The 18,965-nt window shown below is 30.3% G+C and overlaps 1 protein-coding gene across 2 annotated transcripts; it reads left to right on the top strand.

Annotated features, from left to right (window-relative positions):
* Positions 1 to 1,209: 1,209 nt before the first annotated feature.
* LOC108338210 (DExH-box ATP-dependent RNA helicase DExH6) lies at positions 1,210 to 10,813 on the top strand. Of its 2 annotated transcripts, none has more exons than XM_017574963.2 (14): positions 1,210 to 1,498; positions 1,783 to 1,873; positions 2,022 to 2,334; positions 3,497 to 3,571; positions 3,815 to 3,859; positions 4,253 to 4,343; positions 4,437 to 4,495; positions 4,892 to 5,041; positions 6,533 to 6,585; positions 6,921 to 6,954; positions 7,079 to 7,168; positions 7,247 to 8,251; positions 8,973 to 10,052; positions 10,142 to 10,813. In XM_017574963.2, exons 1-14 carry the CDS (start codon positions 1,378 to 1,380, stop codon positions 10,391 to 10,393), a joined length of 3,459 nt encoding a protein of 1,152 aa, XP_017430452.1. In that variant the 5' UTR covers positions 1,210 to 1,377; the 3' UTR covers positions 10,394 to 10,813. The 2 variants fall into 2 exon arrangements, with proteins under 2 accessions (XP_017430452.1, XP_052736241.1); XM_052880281.1 differs by having other exon boundaries at positions 1,212 to 1,498; positions 3,812 to 3,859.
* Positions 10,814 to 18,965: the final 8,152 nt, after the last annotated feature.

The raw sequence follows: 18,965 nt of genomic DNA, 5'->3' as shown, positions 1-18,965 counted from the left end.
AATGTAAAACTTTTTTTGCATTAACCATCATCACCCACATTCTTAAACACAAACTATGGACAAGAGAATCCCTAAACATGACAAATAATGTAGATGTCTATGATATGGTTTTGGGAATAAAATGAAGATGTTTTGGCACATAAGAACCATTTCAATACTATAAATGATACTTGCAATAATAGTATATCTTTATTTTTCTTATAGTTGCTCATATAAGTCTGACTTGTTGCGTTGTTGATTTTTAGTAAGTACACTGCGAGCGCACCGTTCTTGTTGATAAGTCTTTTTTTTTTTTTTTAATTTGAAAATTACATGTCAAAGAAAGTAATATTAGACTTTGGTATGTTTCAATAGTAATATAAAACTGACAAGAAATTTTTATCTTTATATAAAACAATTAGAAGGAATTTGATTTTTTTAAGGCTTTTAGGTTTGGGTCATTCTAAATGAAAAATAAATATTATAAGATATTTATTTTCATTTGCAAATCCATATAAACGAATTTCAATCAATTGAAACCTAAGGCCCTGTTCTTTTGAGTGGATTTGAGAGGATGGATTTGAGGGGATTTGAGAGGATTTGAAGATAATTTTTTTTGTCGTTTATTTGAGTAAATTTGAAGGTAAATAAAAGTGAATTTGAAAATAATTTTTTTTAATTTGTCATGTCCATACAATTCTATACTAATTTTCACAAATTTTATTTCCAAATTCACTCTCATTTACTTCCAAATTCACTCAAATAAACGATAAAAAAAAAATTCTTTAAATCCTCTCAAATCCCCTCAAATACATCCTCTCAAATCCACTCAAAAAAACAGGGCTTAAGGGATAAAGGGACATTGTTAAGAAATCATTGTTAATCTCAAATTACCTATTCTTAATATCATAGGTTAAGTATAGTCGTTCTGTCAATTTAAAACATTTTACTCGATTATTTCCAATTTAGAATAAAATAGTTGCAAAAGGAACAAATATACAAAAAAGAAAAATATATTTAACTAAACGGAACAACAGAGAAGGAAACAATAGACGTAAGAGGTAATCTTCTGAATGCTAAGACTTTGAATCTAGGTCACCGTGCACATTATTTTAATTGAAAATTAAATATTAATGTAGCGAAATATTACAATTTATTTAAAAAGACTAATATCCTTAACATAGACTATTCCATTTATAAGACCTAAAAATGAATTCATAAACATTATTTATTGTATACACATAGGTTTAGATCGAACCCTGGCATGCAAGACATTATTTAAGCTGTAACAATTTAAATTTTTAGAAAATCAGCGACAGAAACTGAGACAGAAAACGCATATACAATAGGAGCTGCGCTTGCGACAACTTCGTCACTTGGATTCTTTCATTGGAAACGATGACCAACAACAGAGAGAAGAAAGGAGAGGCACTTCACCGCCAAAGCCCCAAAGTTGATGAAGTCACCAGGATTCGCATTTCCCAGATTCTGGAACAGTTCCGAGCTTCCAAAGATGAAGGTTACCCTCCAACATTCAATGTTCTTCCTTTATTTATTTTCTGCGACTGTTTCACACTTTGATGACGAGGAATGTGACACCACCGTTGTCGTTGTTCATTCCTCTTTCCCGAATGTTGCCTCTGAGTGATTGGGTGTTTTGTTTCGATTGGATATTTGCACGTTTTTGTTGTTGTGAAGTTTGAGTTGGGTAGTTCGCGACCCACTTGAAATCTGTGTTGGAGGGATGATGACTGCATGGGTGTATCCACTGATGAAATCTGGTTTTGTTTTGTTTTTCTGCAGTGTACAAGTTTGATGCTGGTTTGTCCAACCAAGAGCGTGCTTTGGTGCATCAAATGTCCCAGAAAATGGGGTTTAGATCTAAAAGTTCTGGGTGAGTGTTACATGTTCAATTGCTCTTTTAAATCTGTAAGAATTACGGTCACAATTGTTGAATGGAATAGTTGGTAATGGAATTCTTTTGATTGGGTGTTTGCTGTTTGCATATTGTGTTGTTGATATTGGACCTGTGTTTTGCGTAGACTTGGGAAGGACCGGAGAGTGTCCGTTCAAAAAATTAAAAAAAAGTCTGACACAGATAATGGGTTTGCAAATATTCCTCGTTTCACATTTTCTGAAGAGGCGAAGTGGGTGCTGGGTGATTTATTTGCTCATTATCCTCCTGGTGATGGAGACTTGTGGGAGATGGTTGGAGAAAATAGTGACAGTACTGCTGATAAAACAAAACAGAAGCAGGATGATATTTTCAGCAGGCCCTCGATGAGCAAAACTGAAATTGCTAGGAGATTGGAAGCTCTTTCTTCTAGAATTAACAAAGTCTCTAACTTGAAACAGGTTAATTTTCTCTCCCTCTCCTTTCAGCTTGAGAAATCTACATGTATGACTTTTGTTGGAAAACCTATATGAATTTTATTGTTTAGAGTTGACTTTGAGCTATCAGAACTGAATATTATTTCGATAGTAATAAAATGGTGCAACAGCTAGCAGTGAGTGGGTTTACATATTCTTTGGATTTGTACTTAGGAACTAATTTAGTTTGACATAATTGGATTGTAAGGTGAGAACTACCCAAGCCTTACAAGCATTACTCATGTGATGTCTGTAGCCAATGTCAGATTTAAACCCACCAAGAGTCAACATTTTGGTAGCTCTACGCTATGATGCTTTGTTCAGTCATTTTGTGTCAGCTCCATTGTTGGGAGTCCTTTCTGATAATGAAAAAAGAAGTGAGGCAATGCAGGTGGCCTAACAATGGATTTATGACAGTCTTTGACATCATCTTAAAATTTGGGTTTAGGATCTAACTGAACACCTGTAAATTTCGGTGAGGATTTGTCTTAATTAGAGGTATCACGTGTTAATCTTATTTCACGACATTTTCCCTCAAGCTGATGAATAGATACATATCATTCACAATTTGCTAGTAAGATCTTGAAATGGCTCTGTTGGATGACTATTGGTTAATAGATCAACCAATAGAAACCCTAAAGGGACTTATTTATTAAGTTTCGGTCCTTCTCTACTTGTTATGTCCTGTCATGACGAGTAATGTTGTGTGCCATACTAATGCTGATTTAGTGTCACAAAATGGCTTGATTGGAGTTTCATTTTTTTCCTGAGTTCTAAAGGTACAATTTTCATCCATAATAGTTCACAATAAAAATTTAATGTAATAATAATATTGAGAAAATTTTAATATTTACATGTACTTAAATAGGTTGAACTATTCCCACAAAAGACTTTTGAATGACATAAAGTCTGAACTTTTGAACAATAGTCTTTTATGAAAGCCTTGGCCTCAACTTGCCTGATGTCGCAATAGGTACTTGACCTATTTTCTCCCCTTTTTTGAGAAAAAGGGTGGAAGAAAATCATTTGTTAATCTTACAACACAACATAATGATGTTTTTCTATTATTCCTCTCGCACTGTATGTATTGCATTTGAAAAGGAATAGTCTTGTTATCAATTATTTTGTTTGGTTTCCGTTCTTGCAGATCATTGAAGATAGATCTAAGCTTCCAATTGCATCTTTCAAGGATGTAATAACATCAACTGTTGAATCTCACCAGGTTAATTTAAAAAATTTCTTTGTAAATTTGCCTTTGGATATGCATCTACTTGTAGCTTGGGTGCTGATTGCACTATAATTGAGATTTATGGTTCACATTGACATGTTGAATATATCAAATAACATAGTTGAGTTAGATTTTAGTTTTTTTACTGCATTTCTACACATCAGTTAAATTTAGTTTGCATCTTAGATTTTTGCATGTGTTTTGATCTTAATATTCCTTCCATGTGTTTCAAAGCAGGTAGTTCTCATATCTGGTGAAACTGGTTGTGGAAAGACTACGCAGGTTACCAACTCTTTGCCTTGTCTTTATTATGGTACAGCTACATTTACATGTAATTTGTTGCGACTGTTTCTAGATAATAATCTTTTGGTCATGTATTGATGTTTTTATGATTGGTGCTTTTAATGTGTATGTTGTGAATTGTGATACGAATTTGCATCAATATTTCCATTTTTGCATTAATGCAGTTGCTTTTTTATCCTCAATTTTAACTAATTGTCTCAAGCTTTGATAATTGTGGACACACTGATAATTACTTGATGCTTTGTGATTTTGGGTTTCACCCATCTGTAATTCCATGATCGTACATGGACCAAGGTCTTTTAACAATCTGTGCTTTGTATTTATCTTTCTCTTTTTTTGTTGTCCTGTTTTAACTTTCTGAACATTATTCAGGTTCCACAATTTATTTTGGATCATATGTGGGGTAAGGGAGAGGTATGTAAAATAGTTTGTACTCAGCCTCGGCGGATCTCTGCAACTTCAGGTGAGCAACACTTCTGGACTTCGGACCTAATTTTTAATCTTTATTTTCAAGTCTCGATTGAAATCTGTTTCCTTCTGCTGTTTCTATGTATAGTTTCTGAGAGAATCTCCACTGAGAGAGGAGAGACTATTGGAGAAAATGTGGGATATAAGGTAATTTTATTGATATATCTTTGGTGTAGTAATGGTACTGTGATACTTTATTTGGATTTATTTTGTATGGAAATATTTATGTGAATGTTGACCTCTGTTATCATAATCAAACCAGTTTTTGCCATTTGTGTATTACACTCATGATGCACCTTGTTTTATCTGTACTAAGTAGGAAAATCTACAGGATGTCATCAGTAGGGAAGTATGAGTTTTCTTGTTACTGTCTCAATCAACAGATATCTTTTCTGTTTTCCAATATCCCTGTCTTTCTTACATAGAATTATACCTTTTAAGGCTACTGGTTGCCTTGCTTCTTAGCGAACATTACTAGCTTTTTTAATGGTTTACATCTCATGAACATAGAATTCTATCTTACATTTTCAACCAAAAATCCAGATACGGTTAGAAAGCAGAGGGGGAAGGCAATCATCAATTGTGCTATGTACCACTGGAGTGCTACTAAGGGTGTTGGTTTCCAAAGGTTACCATTCGTCTAAGATAGGGCACATGAAGGATGACGTTTCTGGAATCACTCACATAATTATGGTACTTCCTGTAAATTACTTTATATCTTCAGCAAGAGCATAAACATGTGGTACTTAGTGTTTGGTAAATACTTCACGCTTTTATTCTTCCATATCACTTTTTCATTTATTGAACTATTTGCATGGTCAAAAAAATTTTGTTATTAGGCATGACATGTAAGTTCTTAGATAAATGGTTTAATTGAAAATTTGAACTGACTGGGAAAATCTGTTAGAATATGAAACATTGTTTTTGAAATTGTTGTAAAATTAGCTGTTTGGTTGGAGAAATGTGTTTTGTTTTGAATTTCGGTTTTCACTTTTAATGAGAAAAATGTCACATTGCTTTCACTTAGTTTTCTGCTTTCATAACTTTGTATTTGAACCGTGAAAACAGAAAATAATAAAAAGTGGTTTTCACTGTTTCTGTACAAAGTTTTGATGGAAAAACTAAAACTATTTGTTCTTATAAGTGTTACAAATTTTTTTTTTTAAAACCAAAAGTCTGTTTTGCCAAGCTTCGTAGTGCTTTTATAGTAAATTGGCTTGAACTTTGAAGAATTTCCCTTTTGTTTGAGTGAAGTGACTATCCCACTACTCATCAATGATATTGTGACCATGATTGCCATTATATGGCTGGCAGTAAATGGTGAAAGCAATGTTATTAGACTTAACTGGCCAGCAATTTGGTTAATACTCAGTCATTGGGTCACTGGTACAATCACATGAACTAATATATATTTAAAATTTTTAAAAAGCATTTATAATCTATAATTTCTTATTTTGAAAGATGGAAAAATAATTCATACTATACTATTCTTTTAAAAATCACAAAAATAAAAAAACGCATGAACACACTGGTTCACTTAGAAACCCTCAGGGTCATTGGTTAATTTGGGCTGGTTGGTCAACTCACCTGTTAGCCTGAAAAGCCATCCGAGTCATGCCAGGCCACATTGATTTTATAACATCTCCAATCCAACAATTAATATATTTCGGTTATATCACCACTTCCTAGTCGGATTTTGAACGACCTGCCCAAACACATTTTTATTGTAACATTGGGTGAAAGTATTAAAAAACTTGATATTGTTTAATTACTTTTAGAACTAGAAAAGTTATCACTGGTTTAATGATTGCATATTGCTAGAAGTTTAATATGAAAAATTACAAAGCAGTTACTAAATAGTGACTGTAACTACATGAACTAGATCAGACTTTAAAATAAATGGTTTTCAGACGGTCTCTTCAGCAATGGGTATCCACAAATTGCCGTTATAGATATTATACTCTGAGGGAAAATGAACTTTGAAACTTTCATGTTATTCTCTTAAAGACTTTGAGAGGCGTCCGAAGTAAATTCAAATGTCTCCATATATTATATCTTCTAAATCCTGGCATGTGATTCATGTTCTGCACATACTTTCCTTGGAAAGTATGCCTTGGCATACATAAAGCATATCCTGTGCATACTATCCTTGCAAAGAACTAAGTGACATTCATTTTTGTTCAGGATGAAATTCATGAAAGGGATCGATACTCTGACTTCATGTTGGCAATCATCAGGTATACCATTAAGAAGAACCTACTGGCCTCTACTCTATTGTGACATAGTTAATACAAATGTATAAATGCATGTTGCATAAGTGAGGGGGGAAATTGGGATGTTTAGGTTAAGCTTGTTTTAGATATTCTGCACCTAATAGCATTAGGTTTTTTGGGTAGAGTTGAGTTGGTCCGTAATGAGCAAAAATGCCTTTTTCTAAAAGGTATGTGGCAATAACTTCCCTGTTAGTTAATCTTCCCTCTCAGAGAAGAAAGATAACGAAGAAGATTACTTGCCTAAGGAGTCTGTCTTGTTTTTGAACTGATATCTCTGATTTTTGTTAACCTAAATGCAGAGACATGCTCCCTTCATATCCTCAACTACGTCTGGTCAGTTCAAATTTATTACATCTTATCATATTTTATCTCTATTATCCACCTCCGGTCAAGTGCTTATTTAGTTAATAATTATGTTATTTTCCATTTTTAACCTTCTGGTGCTCTAATATTACAGATATTAATGAGTGCCACCATTGATGCTGCGAGATTTTCTCAATACTTTGGGGGCTGCCCAATCATCAGTGTTCCGGGATTCACTTATCCGGTAGTTATATTGTAGCTGTAATTAGCTAATACTCTGTCACATGTTACTTACTACAATGTCTACCCAACCTTTCTTCAGGTCAAAACTTTCTATTTGGAGGATGTACTTTCTATTGTAAAATCTAAGAAAGATAATCATCTTGATAGTACCACATGTAGTACTTCAATAAACACCAGGGAGCTAAGTGAAGAAGAGAAGCTTTCTATGGATGAAGCTATTAATTTGGCTTGGTCTAATGATGAATGGGACATGCTGTTAGAGTTGGTTTCTTCTGAAGGAACCCCAGAACTCTTTAATTACCAACATTCTTTAACTGGCATTACTCCACTAATTGTGTTTGCTGGGAAGGGTAGAGTGGGTGATATGTGCATGCTCTTATCTTGTGGAGCAGATTGCCATTTAAAGGCCCAGGATGGAATGACCGCACTGGAGATTGCTGAAAGGCAAAACCAACCAGAAGCAGTTGAAATATTGAAGAAGCACTTACACAATGATTTTTCCAACTCCACAGAAGAGAATAAGCTACTTGATAAATACCTGTCAACGGTCAACCCAGAACTTGTTGATGTTGTTTTGATAGAACAATTGATAAGAAAAATATGCATTGATTCAACAGATGGAGGGATCCTTGTTTTTCTTCCAGGCTGGGATGAAATAAATAGAACACGTGAGAAATTGTTTGCATCATCTTTTTTCAAGAATTCCTCAAGGTTTATGCTCATATCTCTACATTCAATGGTTCCAAGCGTGGAACAAAAAAAGGTTTTTAGGCACCCACCTCATGGGTGCCGCAAAATTGTACTATCAACAAATATTGCTGAAACAGCTATCACCATTGATGATATAGTGTATGTCATAGACACTGGACGAATGAAGGAAAAAAGTTATGATCCTTATAACAATGTGTCAACTCTTCAGTCATCTTGGATTTCAAAAGCAAGTGCTAAGCAGCGAGAGGGACGTGCTGGCCGCTGTCAACCCGGAATATGCTATCATCTATACTCAAGGACTCGAGCAGCTTCCTTACCAGATTTTCAGATTCCAGAAATTAGAAGAATACCTATTGAGGAGCTTTGTCTGCAGGTATTCCATCTTTCCTGATTGGTGACTCCAAATCTTGGTGCTTGTTGCTGAATGATAAAATGGTAAAATGTTCTCTGGTGTCCCCCATAGAGTGTAAACATGAAAATTTAGCAAATGGAAAAAATTAGTCAATTCGTAATGCTAAATTCAAACTCATGTTTTTTTTTTAATGAATTAATCAGTGCAAAATGTGGTTAATTAGTGGTTTGTGCGAAGGAAACAACTATCTTCTAAGGTTTTTGGAAGAGAAAATAGTGAAGGGTCTCGTTGCATTGCTTGATGAAATTGGTGTCTATGATATTCTGTGTCTGAGGTTAAGGTTGAAAAGATGTCTCTAGTTTCGAAAGCGTGTTATGGTTGAAAAGATGCCTCTAATTTTGAAAGCGTTTTGATGCTGCGTAGTATATGTGATTTGGTTGTTACTTGTTAGATTAGATAAAGCAGCTACACTCATTTACTGAAGGTCAAGTAGTACACCAACTCATTATTTCTGGTTTGAGAATCAGAAAGTACACAAACATATTTATATAGGTTTGTGTTACCAGTTTCATCTTGTACAAATTTAAATTACTTTTGAAAGTACACAAACACCCTCCGAAGGGTATTTTTTTTTTCTTGTGTTGTACTAGCAAGGTATCAATGGCATGAAAATGTACTGGACAAAAAAGTTGCCCTCACGTTAGATTTGGTTCTTTCTCTCTATCTCTCTCTATTGTGACAGGTGAAGTTGCTAGATCCAAATTGCAAAGTAGAAGAATTTCTGGGCAAGACGCTAGATCCTCCAGTTTTTGAGTCCATACGCAACGCTATTATAATTCTTCAAGAGATTGGGGCATTTTCAAGTGATGAAAAACTCACCAAACTAGGGGAGAAGCTTGGTTCTCTTCCTGTTCACCCATCAATCTGCAGGATGCTTTTTTTTGCTATATTGATGAACTGCCTTGAGCCAGCTTTAACTCTTGCTTGTGCATCCGAGTATAGAGATCCGTTTACACTTCCAATGTTACCTGAAGAGAAAAAGAGAGCCACAGCTGCCAAATCTGAGCTTGCTTCTTTATATGGGGGTTGCGGTGATCAGTTTGCTGTATTGGCTGCATTCGAATGCTGGAATAACTCAAAGAAAATGGGTCTAGAAGCACGGTTTTGTTCTCAGTATTTTGTGTCATCAGGTGCCATGCACATGTTATCTGGCATGCGCAGGCAACTTCAAGCGGAACTAATTCGAAATGGGTTTATCCATGAAGATGCTTCAAGTTACAGTGTGAATGCATATGACCCTGGTGTACTCCATGCTGTTTTGGTAGCAGGACTATATCCAATGGTCGGGAGATTTATTCCAAATAAAATTGGGAAAAGATTTATAGTTGAAACAGCAGGTGGTGATAAAGTTCGGTTGCACAATCATTCTACAAATTTCAAGTTGTCATTCATGAAAAATTTAGATCACACTTTAATTGTGTATGATGAGATTACTCGTAGTGACGTGGGTATGAACATAAGGAACTGCACAGTTGTTGGACAACTTCCACTTTTGCTGCTTGCGACAGAGATTGCTGTTGCTCCAACCGATGAAAATGACGACGAGGATGATGCAGAAGGGAGTGAAGATGAAGTTGGAAGTGAAGATGGGATGGAACTTGATGCTAAATCTAGTGGAGGCCGTGAGGATAAGTTGATGTCTTCTCCTGATAACAGGGTTAAAGTAATCATGGACCGTTGGCTTTATTTTCGTTCAACAGCAATCGATGTTGCTCAGCTATACTGCTTGAGAGAGAGACTATCAGCAGCAATTTTATACAAAGTAAATAACCAAATCGTTTTTCTCTTCTGTGATTTATCTGTCATTTCTATTAAAATAACATTCTTGACAAATTAATTTACATTCTTTAGGTGACATATCCAAGGAATGATCTTCCTCCAATCATGGCGGCTTCTATGGATGCTATAGCTTGTATTTTGTCTTGTGATGGGTGCATTGGTATGCCATCAATTTCAGAAGGTGTGGACTCATTAACCACTATGGTAAATGCAACAACTTTAGGCAGGTCAGGATCTAGGCGATTTGGCAAGAGACCAAAAGGATCACTTGCAGAGCTTATTAATTATGATGGTCGCCAAAACTCTGGGCCTTCTAAAGCCTAGTTGATTGAAAGTTCAGTGTTGGCAGAAGCTTATATCGAATACAGAAATCCTAACTGTGAAAATTGAAACTATGTTTAGCTTATATTGAGGACAAATCCTGAAGATGAATGCGATGAAGTGTCATAAGAAAAATCTTGGTTGGCGGATGTGTTTGTGATGGGTTCCTGACTCAGTTGAAGTTTGGGTGGTTCTCTAGTTCCCTCGCTTTGTTGTATAACCAGTCAAATTTTGTAAATACCAGCCATCCTCAACACTAGTCAAATCCTAGTGCGAACCTTTAGCATGAGTAGAATTTAGAATAGCTAATGAAATTATTTATTACAAAATCAAATGAGGAATGAAATTTGTGTGCTGTATGCTTTGCAATTGGCAATTCTAGCCCAAATATATAAAGCATTTTATGCATCTTTTCTGGTAAAACTGCTCTGCTGCTCATACTAAAATCTAAAATTATAATATATACTTTCCACAGTGGGAGTCAGGAATCAGCCTCTTCAGTTATCTGTTCCACTTTTCTGCACAACGAAGAGAGTGATACAAACAGAAACTGCATCATGTTGTTACATCCTCTCAATTTCACTGCCAGATTATATGCATTGCAATTTGACTACAAATCTCGTACATAAATAATCTTGTTTAAAAATTTTTGATCACTCACGTGCGTCAGCATCACGGCATGCAAATTATTTGCTAATAGAGTGTTTTAGAAACGGAAATGTGAGTGAATTTGATAACGTTCATGAAGCTATTCTCCGGAGATCGCGTTCGGATTTTGCAGGGATGTCGGGAGGAGGGCTACTCCGACTTCTCGACGCGCTCCAGGCCGTCACGTGTCTTCAACAATAGTGTTTTCGCTTGTTGGTAAATCTCCGATAACGTTCCTCCGTTTCATTCCGTGGCTGTCGTTGTAGAAAGAAAGCGGGATGCCAAAATTTGTACACGTTAAAGGATAAAAACCGCAGCAACCTGGAAATAAACCGGGTACGGGTCGGATAGTTCAATTGATTGTTGGAATTATTTTGAATTAGTTAATTTACTACTGGTTAATTTCGATTCAAAATTTAAGCTAAACTAAACTAATTATCATCATTTTATTTATTGGATTTATTTTTCACTCAATCCAATAATTTTTTTTTTCAATTTTACTTAATATTTGTATTTATTCTAAATTTTTATAATCCTAACACCATATCTTTCAAGATATATTATGATTTTTTTTATTATAGTTGAAGTTAATAATATTGTTTTGACATCAAATTGATTGAGATCATATTATTAACATTAATCATCAAGAAGTATTATTTTCTTTATAATTTGGAACTCCTTTGTCATTTTATGAAGATTAAAAGAGAAAAATATATTATAAGAAATATTAGGTACAATATAATAAATTATTAAAATATAGAAAATAATTTTACCAAACATTAATATAAAATTAAATATTATATTAATAATTAAAATAAGGGTTAATTATTTTCTTTTTCAATTAAACCACAGTTTTCTTTTTAAATTAAACCACAGGACAATTTCCCTCTTATTATAATAAATTTTCTTTTTAATATAATTCACCATTACATAAAATTTCCCTCTTATTAATGTTTTTAAAGAAATGTTAATATGATTCACCATTATATAAAAAAATAATTAATATTATTGAGCAAGGAAGATTAGATTAATATATTTCTTATTAATGGGAAGCTTAATAAAATCAAAGTTTAATATGATGTCACATTTTAACCCTTAAAATAAAGTTTAAAAATATAATAGATTTTTACAATATGATAATTTGAAGCAAACCAATCTTATTAGAGGTAATTCATAACCTAATGATTAGAAATTTGTTGAAGAGTATTGAAGTTTATAATTTGAGTAGGTGTGAGAAATGCTTAACCAAGTCAACTAATTACAACCAAACAATCTCAGACCAAATGTGGGTTAGTTGTCCATCACTTTAACTAAACAAAATTGAGTATCATGAGATTATAACTATAAAAACATCATATATATATATATATATAGTTAAATTAAAACTAAAATTTTAAAAAACATAATTATCAAAAAGAAAACTTGTAATAAATAAGTCATAATAAAAAAATGATTAAAGAAAATATAACAATTAATATTTTATTTTACTTTATAAACGGAACTTTTATACAAAAATGTTGTAAAAAAGAGAAAAAATAAATTAGTTATTGCAAGAACTTAAAAGATATAAGACATTTTTCCTATATATATAATTTTTTTTTTACTTGAAAAAGAGTAAAAGTTTATTTATGAAAGTAATATTTCAATATGAAGTAAACAAAAGAATACTTCTTGTTTTTTTCCGAAGTAAATGAAACACATGCTAAATGAAAGAAAAAATGATGAATTTATATTTTACCATTGAAAAAAGAATGAACTTGACACGTAAGAAAAGAATATAAGAAAAAAATATCTCAATTTTCTTTTTATATACATTTAACATCTTTTATTTATTTTTCATTTTAATTAATATAATATTTATTAAAATTAAATAACTCATGCTATAAAAATAAATTAAAAAGCTTTCTAATTTAATTATCATTGTTATATCATTGTTATATCATTATTATATAAATAAGTAATTGCAAAAAATTTAGGAGCAACCATATCCTACCCTGTAATCCTATGCACTAATTGATAACATATATTACTTGTAATAACTTGGTTATGTCTTAAGTTTTGTTAGCCATAAACCATTTTAACAAAAGATAACCTTATCAAATAGGAAATATTGATTGTAAAATGTAATAAAATAGTTTAAGATAAGCGTGAAGAGTGCAATTATTAAGAAGCTTGAATAAAAATTTGACCTAGCTTGCTTGCTGGATTGAGAGCGATGGTGGTTCTTAAAAGGATCAATCTTATTACTTTCTCTCAATGCTACCATCAAACTCACAAACTTGACTTTGTACAACCACTTGCAGGCCAATGCTTAATAGAAATAATATTTTGATATACACAAATTTTTATAATCATTCAATAATATATTTTTATTCCTTTTTAAATACAAAATTTTATTTTTTATAACTATTTTATCTTTATAACTCGTATTAAATGAACGTAAATATGTGTCATTTTAATATTATTTTTTTAAAAGGTAGATAGACTGGTAATAGTCAAAATACCATTATTTTCAAGATTATGATTATTATCTATGCTTAATGTTGCAATAAATTGATCATAAGTGGATGGACCCGATTTTTTCTGGTGCAAGTTCACACGTTTCAGGTTCACCAATGTCTTGTTGAGGTCTCATGTTGTTGGTTTCTGTCGTTGGTTCCATATTCATTTCATGAGCAATTGTCCTACCAAGATATCCAATGATTTTGACGCAATCGCACATAATTCATTTATCTTTCATTTATTCTTAGTTTTTTGTGAATACTTTATTGTGATTATTTTACTTGAGTTCAAATTATATATTTGTGATGAAATATGCAGATGTAAGAGTAGAAGTGTCTTATTAAATAATATATACAAACAAGAATATATAACTTATCACTTTTGTTTTTCTAGTACCATGTTTCAAATATCTCACATTTCTGAAATAACAAAAATAATAAAATAAAATAATATTTTTGTCAAATATTTTCGTCAACAATATATCCAACAATCAATTTCATCAATAATTTATAATTCCTATTATTAATAAATTGTTTTATAAATAAAATAAACCATTTACTCCTTGTCAAGTTTGATACAAATAAATTATAAAAGAAGAGTGAAAAGAAAAAGATATGAAAAAGAGAGGAACATAAGAAGAGAAGAGGAAGAGAAGTCAAGTTGATCGCAATGACGACGACAAAGGCACAACAATAACAATAATTGCAATCGGAGTTGGAGGAAAAAGTGAAAGAGAAAAAAAATGAAGAGAAAGAAAATAAGAATAAGATTTACTCGTAATAACATAGAGATAATGATGACACAATGACAACAAGTTACCATTATTTTAACGAGAAAGAAAAGAAAGAAATAAGAATAAGATTTACTCGTAATATTTATTTACGTATTTTATTAATGAATTTGCAGTTGTCAATAATTATCAATAAATTTATTGATAAAAAAATTTATAAATTATTACTTTACTAATAAAATTTTGGTTATCGATAAACTTGAATTATTATTCGATTTTTCTTATTACTATCAAATAAAAATTCATAAGTAATTTAAAATTTTCTTTTAGTATTAATAACTAAATGATATAATTGAACATTAATTAAACAACCACAAATAAATTATATATTTGCATTTATAACATATATTACATTATAACTTCAAAAATATAAATATAGTTTAGAAATTTTTGTTTTCTAAAATGGCTTATATATTCATTATTTTTCTAATATTAGTGAAAGACCTTTAGTACAATTTTCTTTCTTAATTGTATTTTCTTCTTTTACAAAACTCGAATTCAAAAAGATAAAACCGGATCCAATCTTCTACTTTTTGCTTAGTATAATTGTTTCATTAATTGATAATCTAAATAATCTTATTTGTTGATGAAAATGAACCCTAACCACACATGATTTCAACGATCAAAATTAGTTATTTTATTCTCTTAAAAAAGGAATCCATAATGTAGAAGTTGAAAAATGGTGTCATTCTAACTCATGTAGGGACCAATAAATGCATGCGCGGAAACACAAAATTCAATAATAATTTTTCAAATTTAAGAACTGAAATTCCATTTGACTAAGTTGCAAAGGAGAAAAAAAAACACATCAATTATCAACATAGTGGTTTAACAAATTCATACAATTGCATGAAATCAAGAAAACCATAAATCAATATTCCCAAACATTACATTCAACTTGATCATGTGATGGGAATGAAGAAATTAAAGCTTACTCTTTCTGGCATGCATTTTCTCGATTTACGTGTGCATGGAATCTTTCAACTGGGATTACCTTTTCATTGATCAAAGGGTACTATATTATAAGGTATAGACTAATCAAAGGGTATATGATCTAACTTTATTATATTTCTAGTTAATATAGAATTTACAATATATTTATATTGAATAGAGTCATATTTCTTATAAAAAAAAATCCGATATCAAATACTGATAAAAAAAACTTATTAGTTTATCATACACGAAACTAAATATTAGTTATGTAATAATTATAGTAATAAATTATTTTGTGCATTATCTAAGATAAAGATACACGCTACTTAAAATTAAATACAGAAAAAGAGTTATTGTTAATAAAATCATAAGATTCTGTTATTGTCAAACATTTCAAATATCAAATTAAATATTTATATATAATTTGGAAACAGCTTGATAAAAAGTAATACGATAAAATTAATAAGCATTATTATTATCATAATAAACAAAAATATTTTTTTATTTTATTTTATTATGTAAAACTAGTACTGTCAAAACAAGTCATCCAGCTCAACCCGACTCGATCCAGTCGAAAAAATTTAAACTTGGTCCAACCCACCACGGGTTGAGCGGTTAAACAGATTGACTCACTTGATTATAAGTTTTTTTCAATTAAAAAAATAACAAAAAATTTCTAATTCAAATCTAAATAAACGAGAAGGGTTTTAAATTATATTTATAATCAATGAAACATAAGATTTCATTCACAAAAAGATGTCACAAAATTTGGTAGTTTCATAACTATTCAAATTTATTTTCATATAAATTGAGTTATAGATTTATAATTTGTTCATGTTGCCTAATTATTCAATACAAAAATAATTTAATACGGATTTTCCTTTTAATATTTTGTAAAATGATTAATCCAACCAAAAGTACTTGTTAAAACAATTAAGTGGGCTGGTGAGTCGTTACCGTGGAAATAACCTGAGTGAGTCAAGTTCAATTCGGGTGAGTCGGATTTAAAATTGGACTATATCAAAATTCAAAATTGTTTTACAACTGAACCCAACTTAAACCTGTAATGGACCAAATTGACCGATGAGTTTCAACCCATTTTAACCGGACTACGTAAAACTAACCAATAAAATAACATTTATAGTTTTTTATATACTCTAATATGATCGTATGATTAATAGGTATGAAATTTAAAACATTGCTGACTAAGATTAAGTGGAACCTATATTCCATATGGAATTGTCTAATTAACATAACCTTTTTAAAAGAAAGTTGGGAATTTAAAAGTTTATAGATTCTCTTTCCATGATGTTTGAATTTAGAGGGAATAGTAGTGTTAAACACGGCATATGAAAGGCAATAGATGGGTCCAAAAGTAGGCACCGTCAATAATTGACATCAAACTCATTGGCTCATGGACAATTCAACACATCTTTTTCTTCCTCTATTAACAACTATAATTTATTTATACTTTCTCTTCAAAAAAAATAACGATTTAAAAAGACTATTTACATTCTAGATTATTATATATTGAATATTATTCCATTATATTCAACATGTTTGATATTAATGGTAGTTTAAATATCTTTTTTCTTTTCTTATATTTTTTATATTATTTAATAATAAAATTGTGATAAAAATTTCAGATTTATAACAAATAATATTTGGAATATATAATTTATCTTACTGTGTTATTTTAAGATATTTGATGTTAGTAAAAGAACAATAATTTGTTATAGTTAGAAATTTCATGATTAAAAATAAAATAATTTTATAGTATATAATGAATAGAAACTTTATCTTACGAATTAATTTTACAGAATTAAATTAAATTTAAAATTTATTTTTTAATATTTATTTATTTTTTTTGGAAGGAAAGATGTGTTAAAAATAAAAAAATATAATTTATTTTTACATGTAATCGTATTTTCATGAAAGTTGTCGCGATTAAGGTAACCTTGGAACAACGTAAGCAGTCAGAAACAGCTCTATGCTTTATTTGTTTGAACACATGCACGACCAATTGACGTGAAAAGTTTGTGATGATCTTCATTTCTTCAACACTATAATATATTGAATTATTAGCTGTTTTTCTTATATTTTTGTTTGGCATGTGTTGAAAGTTGAAACAAAAATGAATGGAAAATGAGATTTTCTGATTTTTGTATATATAGTCCCTTTTAATTATTCATTTTTGATGGAGACAATATATAGGAAAAACATTGTAAATATCCTAAACGAACATCACACGTTTCCTTTTGGGGAATAAAATGATGTAACTTTTTTATTTGAAGTCTGTTTGTTAGAAAAGTGGATTCAACAAACATAAAAAGTAAGACAAAAAAACTTAATATAATTAATGTAACTCGATATATATCACATATTGTCATTTTCAGATACTGAAATAATTAGTAAAATAAAACTTTTTTAATTAAACTATATTTTATATTCCAAACTTTAAAACAATATGTTTACATTTTAATTTAATTTTTTTATTGTTAGTCAAATATTTTTAAAATTTATATTTTCATACACGAGATACTTAATAATACAGTATCTTCATTCTTTCAGTAAGCGATACAAATACAGAAAAAGAGAGCATGATATAGCATCTACGTTTTTTTTTTGTTTTTTTTTCTGTATATATAGCCTTTAATTCCTACCCAAAAACAGCAATTTAGATGGAAATAAAAAAATATTAGCAACCCACATTTAAAATTAGGAATTAATTGAGTTAAGCAAAGTCCATTAGAATTAATTAACAACTAATTCAACCATCTTAGAGATATTTCCTAATTTAAATAAAATTGAAAATATAAACTAAAAACATTTGAAAATAAGAGAAATATATATATATATATATATATATATATATATATATATATATAAAAGTAATAAAATATAAAAAAATAAACATAAAGAATAAATGTTTAAAATAAAAAAATAATAATACAAACAGTAAATATTATTGGACTCAAGTATGTAGAAAAAAAAATATATGGTGGACATAAATAAAAATAAATTTAGTTTCCTAATTTTTATTTAATGTTACCTAAGCATCATTCTCTATATATATAATGAGGAAAAATTAAAAATTATTTCTTCATTATATGAAAACAAGAATATTATATCAACTTAACTAAGATACTTAATTAATGAAAAAGTTATTTAGTTTGCTTTATAATTGATTGCAAAATGTCTTAACTAATATTATATATAGATCATAAGATATTCATATGCTTATAATTTTATTCTTTTACATAATTGGAATTTTTTTCAAGTCATGGTTTGAAAACTCCAATAAAGAAAGCGAAAGGGACAAGTGGTGTCGGTAAATGATTCCCTTTTCGGACATAAATGCATTTCATTTATACGTATATTTTGGTGACACTAAAAATAAGGAACAAATGAATTTAATTAAAATTTACGATAGAGATACATTAAAGTTGACTGCGAGGATAGTTAATACATTTTTAGTTTATATCCAATAAAAACTATTTTAGATATAATTTTAAAGTAATTATTATAAATAAAGTCAATAATTTTGTTATTACTTGAGAAGTTAGTACATTATATTTAAATTAACATTTTCTATAAAAAAAAAACCCACTTGTTAATTCTTCAATGAATGCTTGTAGGAATATATAGTAGTGTGTTAAATAGGAATGTGAAACGATGGTGGAATCTAACAAATATCATCTT

Source organism: Vigna angularis, chromosome 7 (genome assembly GCF_016808095.1).
Source record: "Vigna angularis cultivar LongXiaoDou No.4 chromosome 7, ASM1680809v1, whole genome shotgun sequence".
Taxonomy (NCBI): Eukaryota; Viridiplantae; Streptophyta; class Magnoliopsida; order Fabales; family Fabaceae; genus Vigna; species Vigna angularis.
This window is presented reverse-complemented; position numbering and strand designations above follow the sequence as displayed.

Excerpts from the sequence above, each read along its gene's own strand:
- LOC108338210 (XM_052880281.1), top strand. The coding sequence starts at position 1,378 with ATGACCAACAACAGAGAGAAGAAAGGAGAGGCACTTCACCGCCAAAGC. Across the intron at positions 4,344-4,436 it reads GCGGATCTCTGCAACTTCAG|TTTCTGAGAGAATCTCCACT; the intron begins GTGAGCAACACT and ends TTCTATGTATAG. Across the intron at positions 7,169-7,246 it reads TTCCGGGATTCACTTATCCG|GTCAAAACTTTCTATTTGGA; the intron begins GTAGTTATATTG and ends ACCTTTCTTCAG.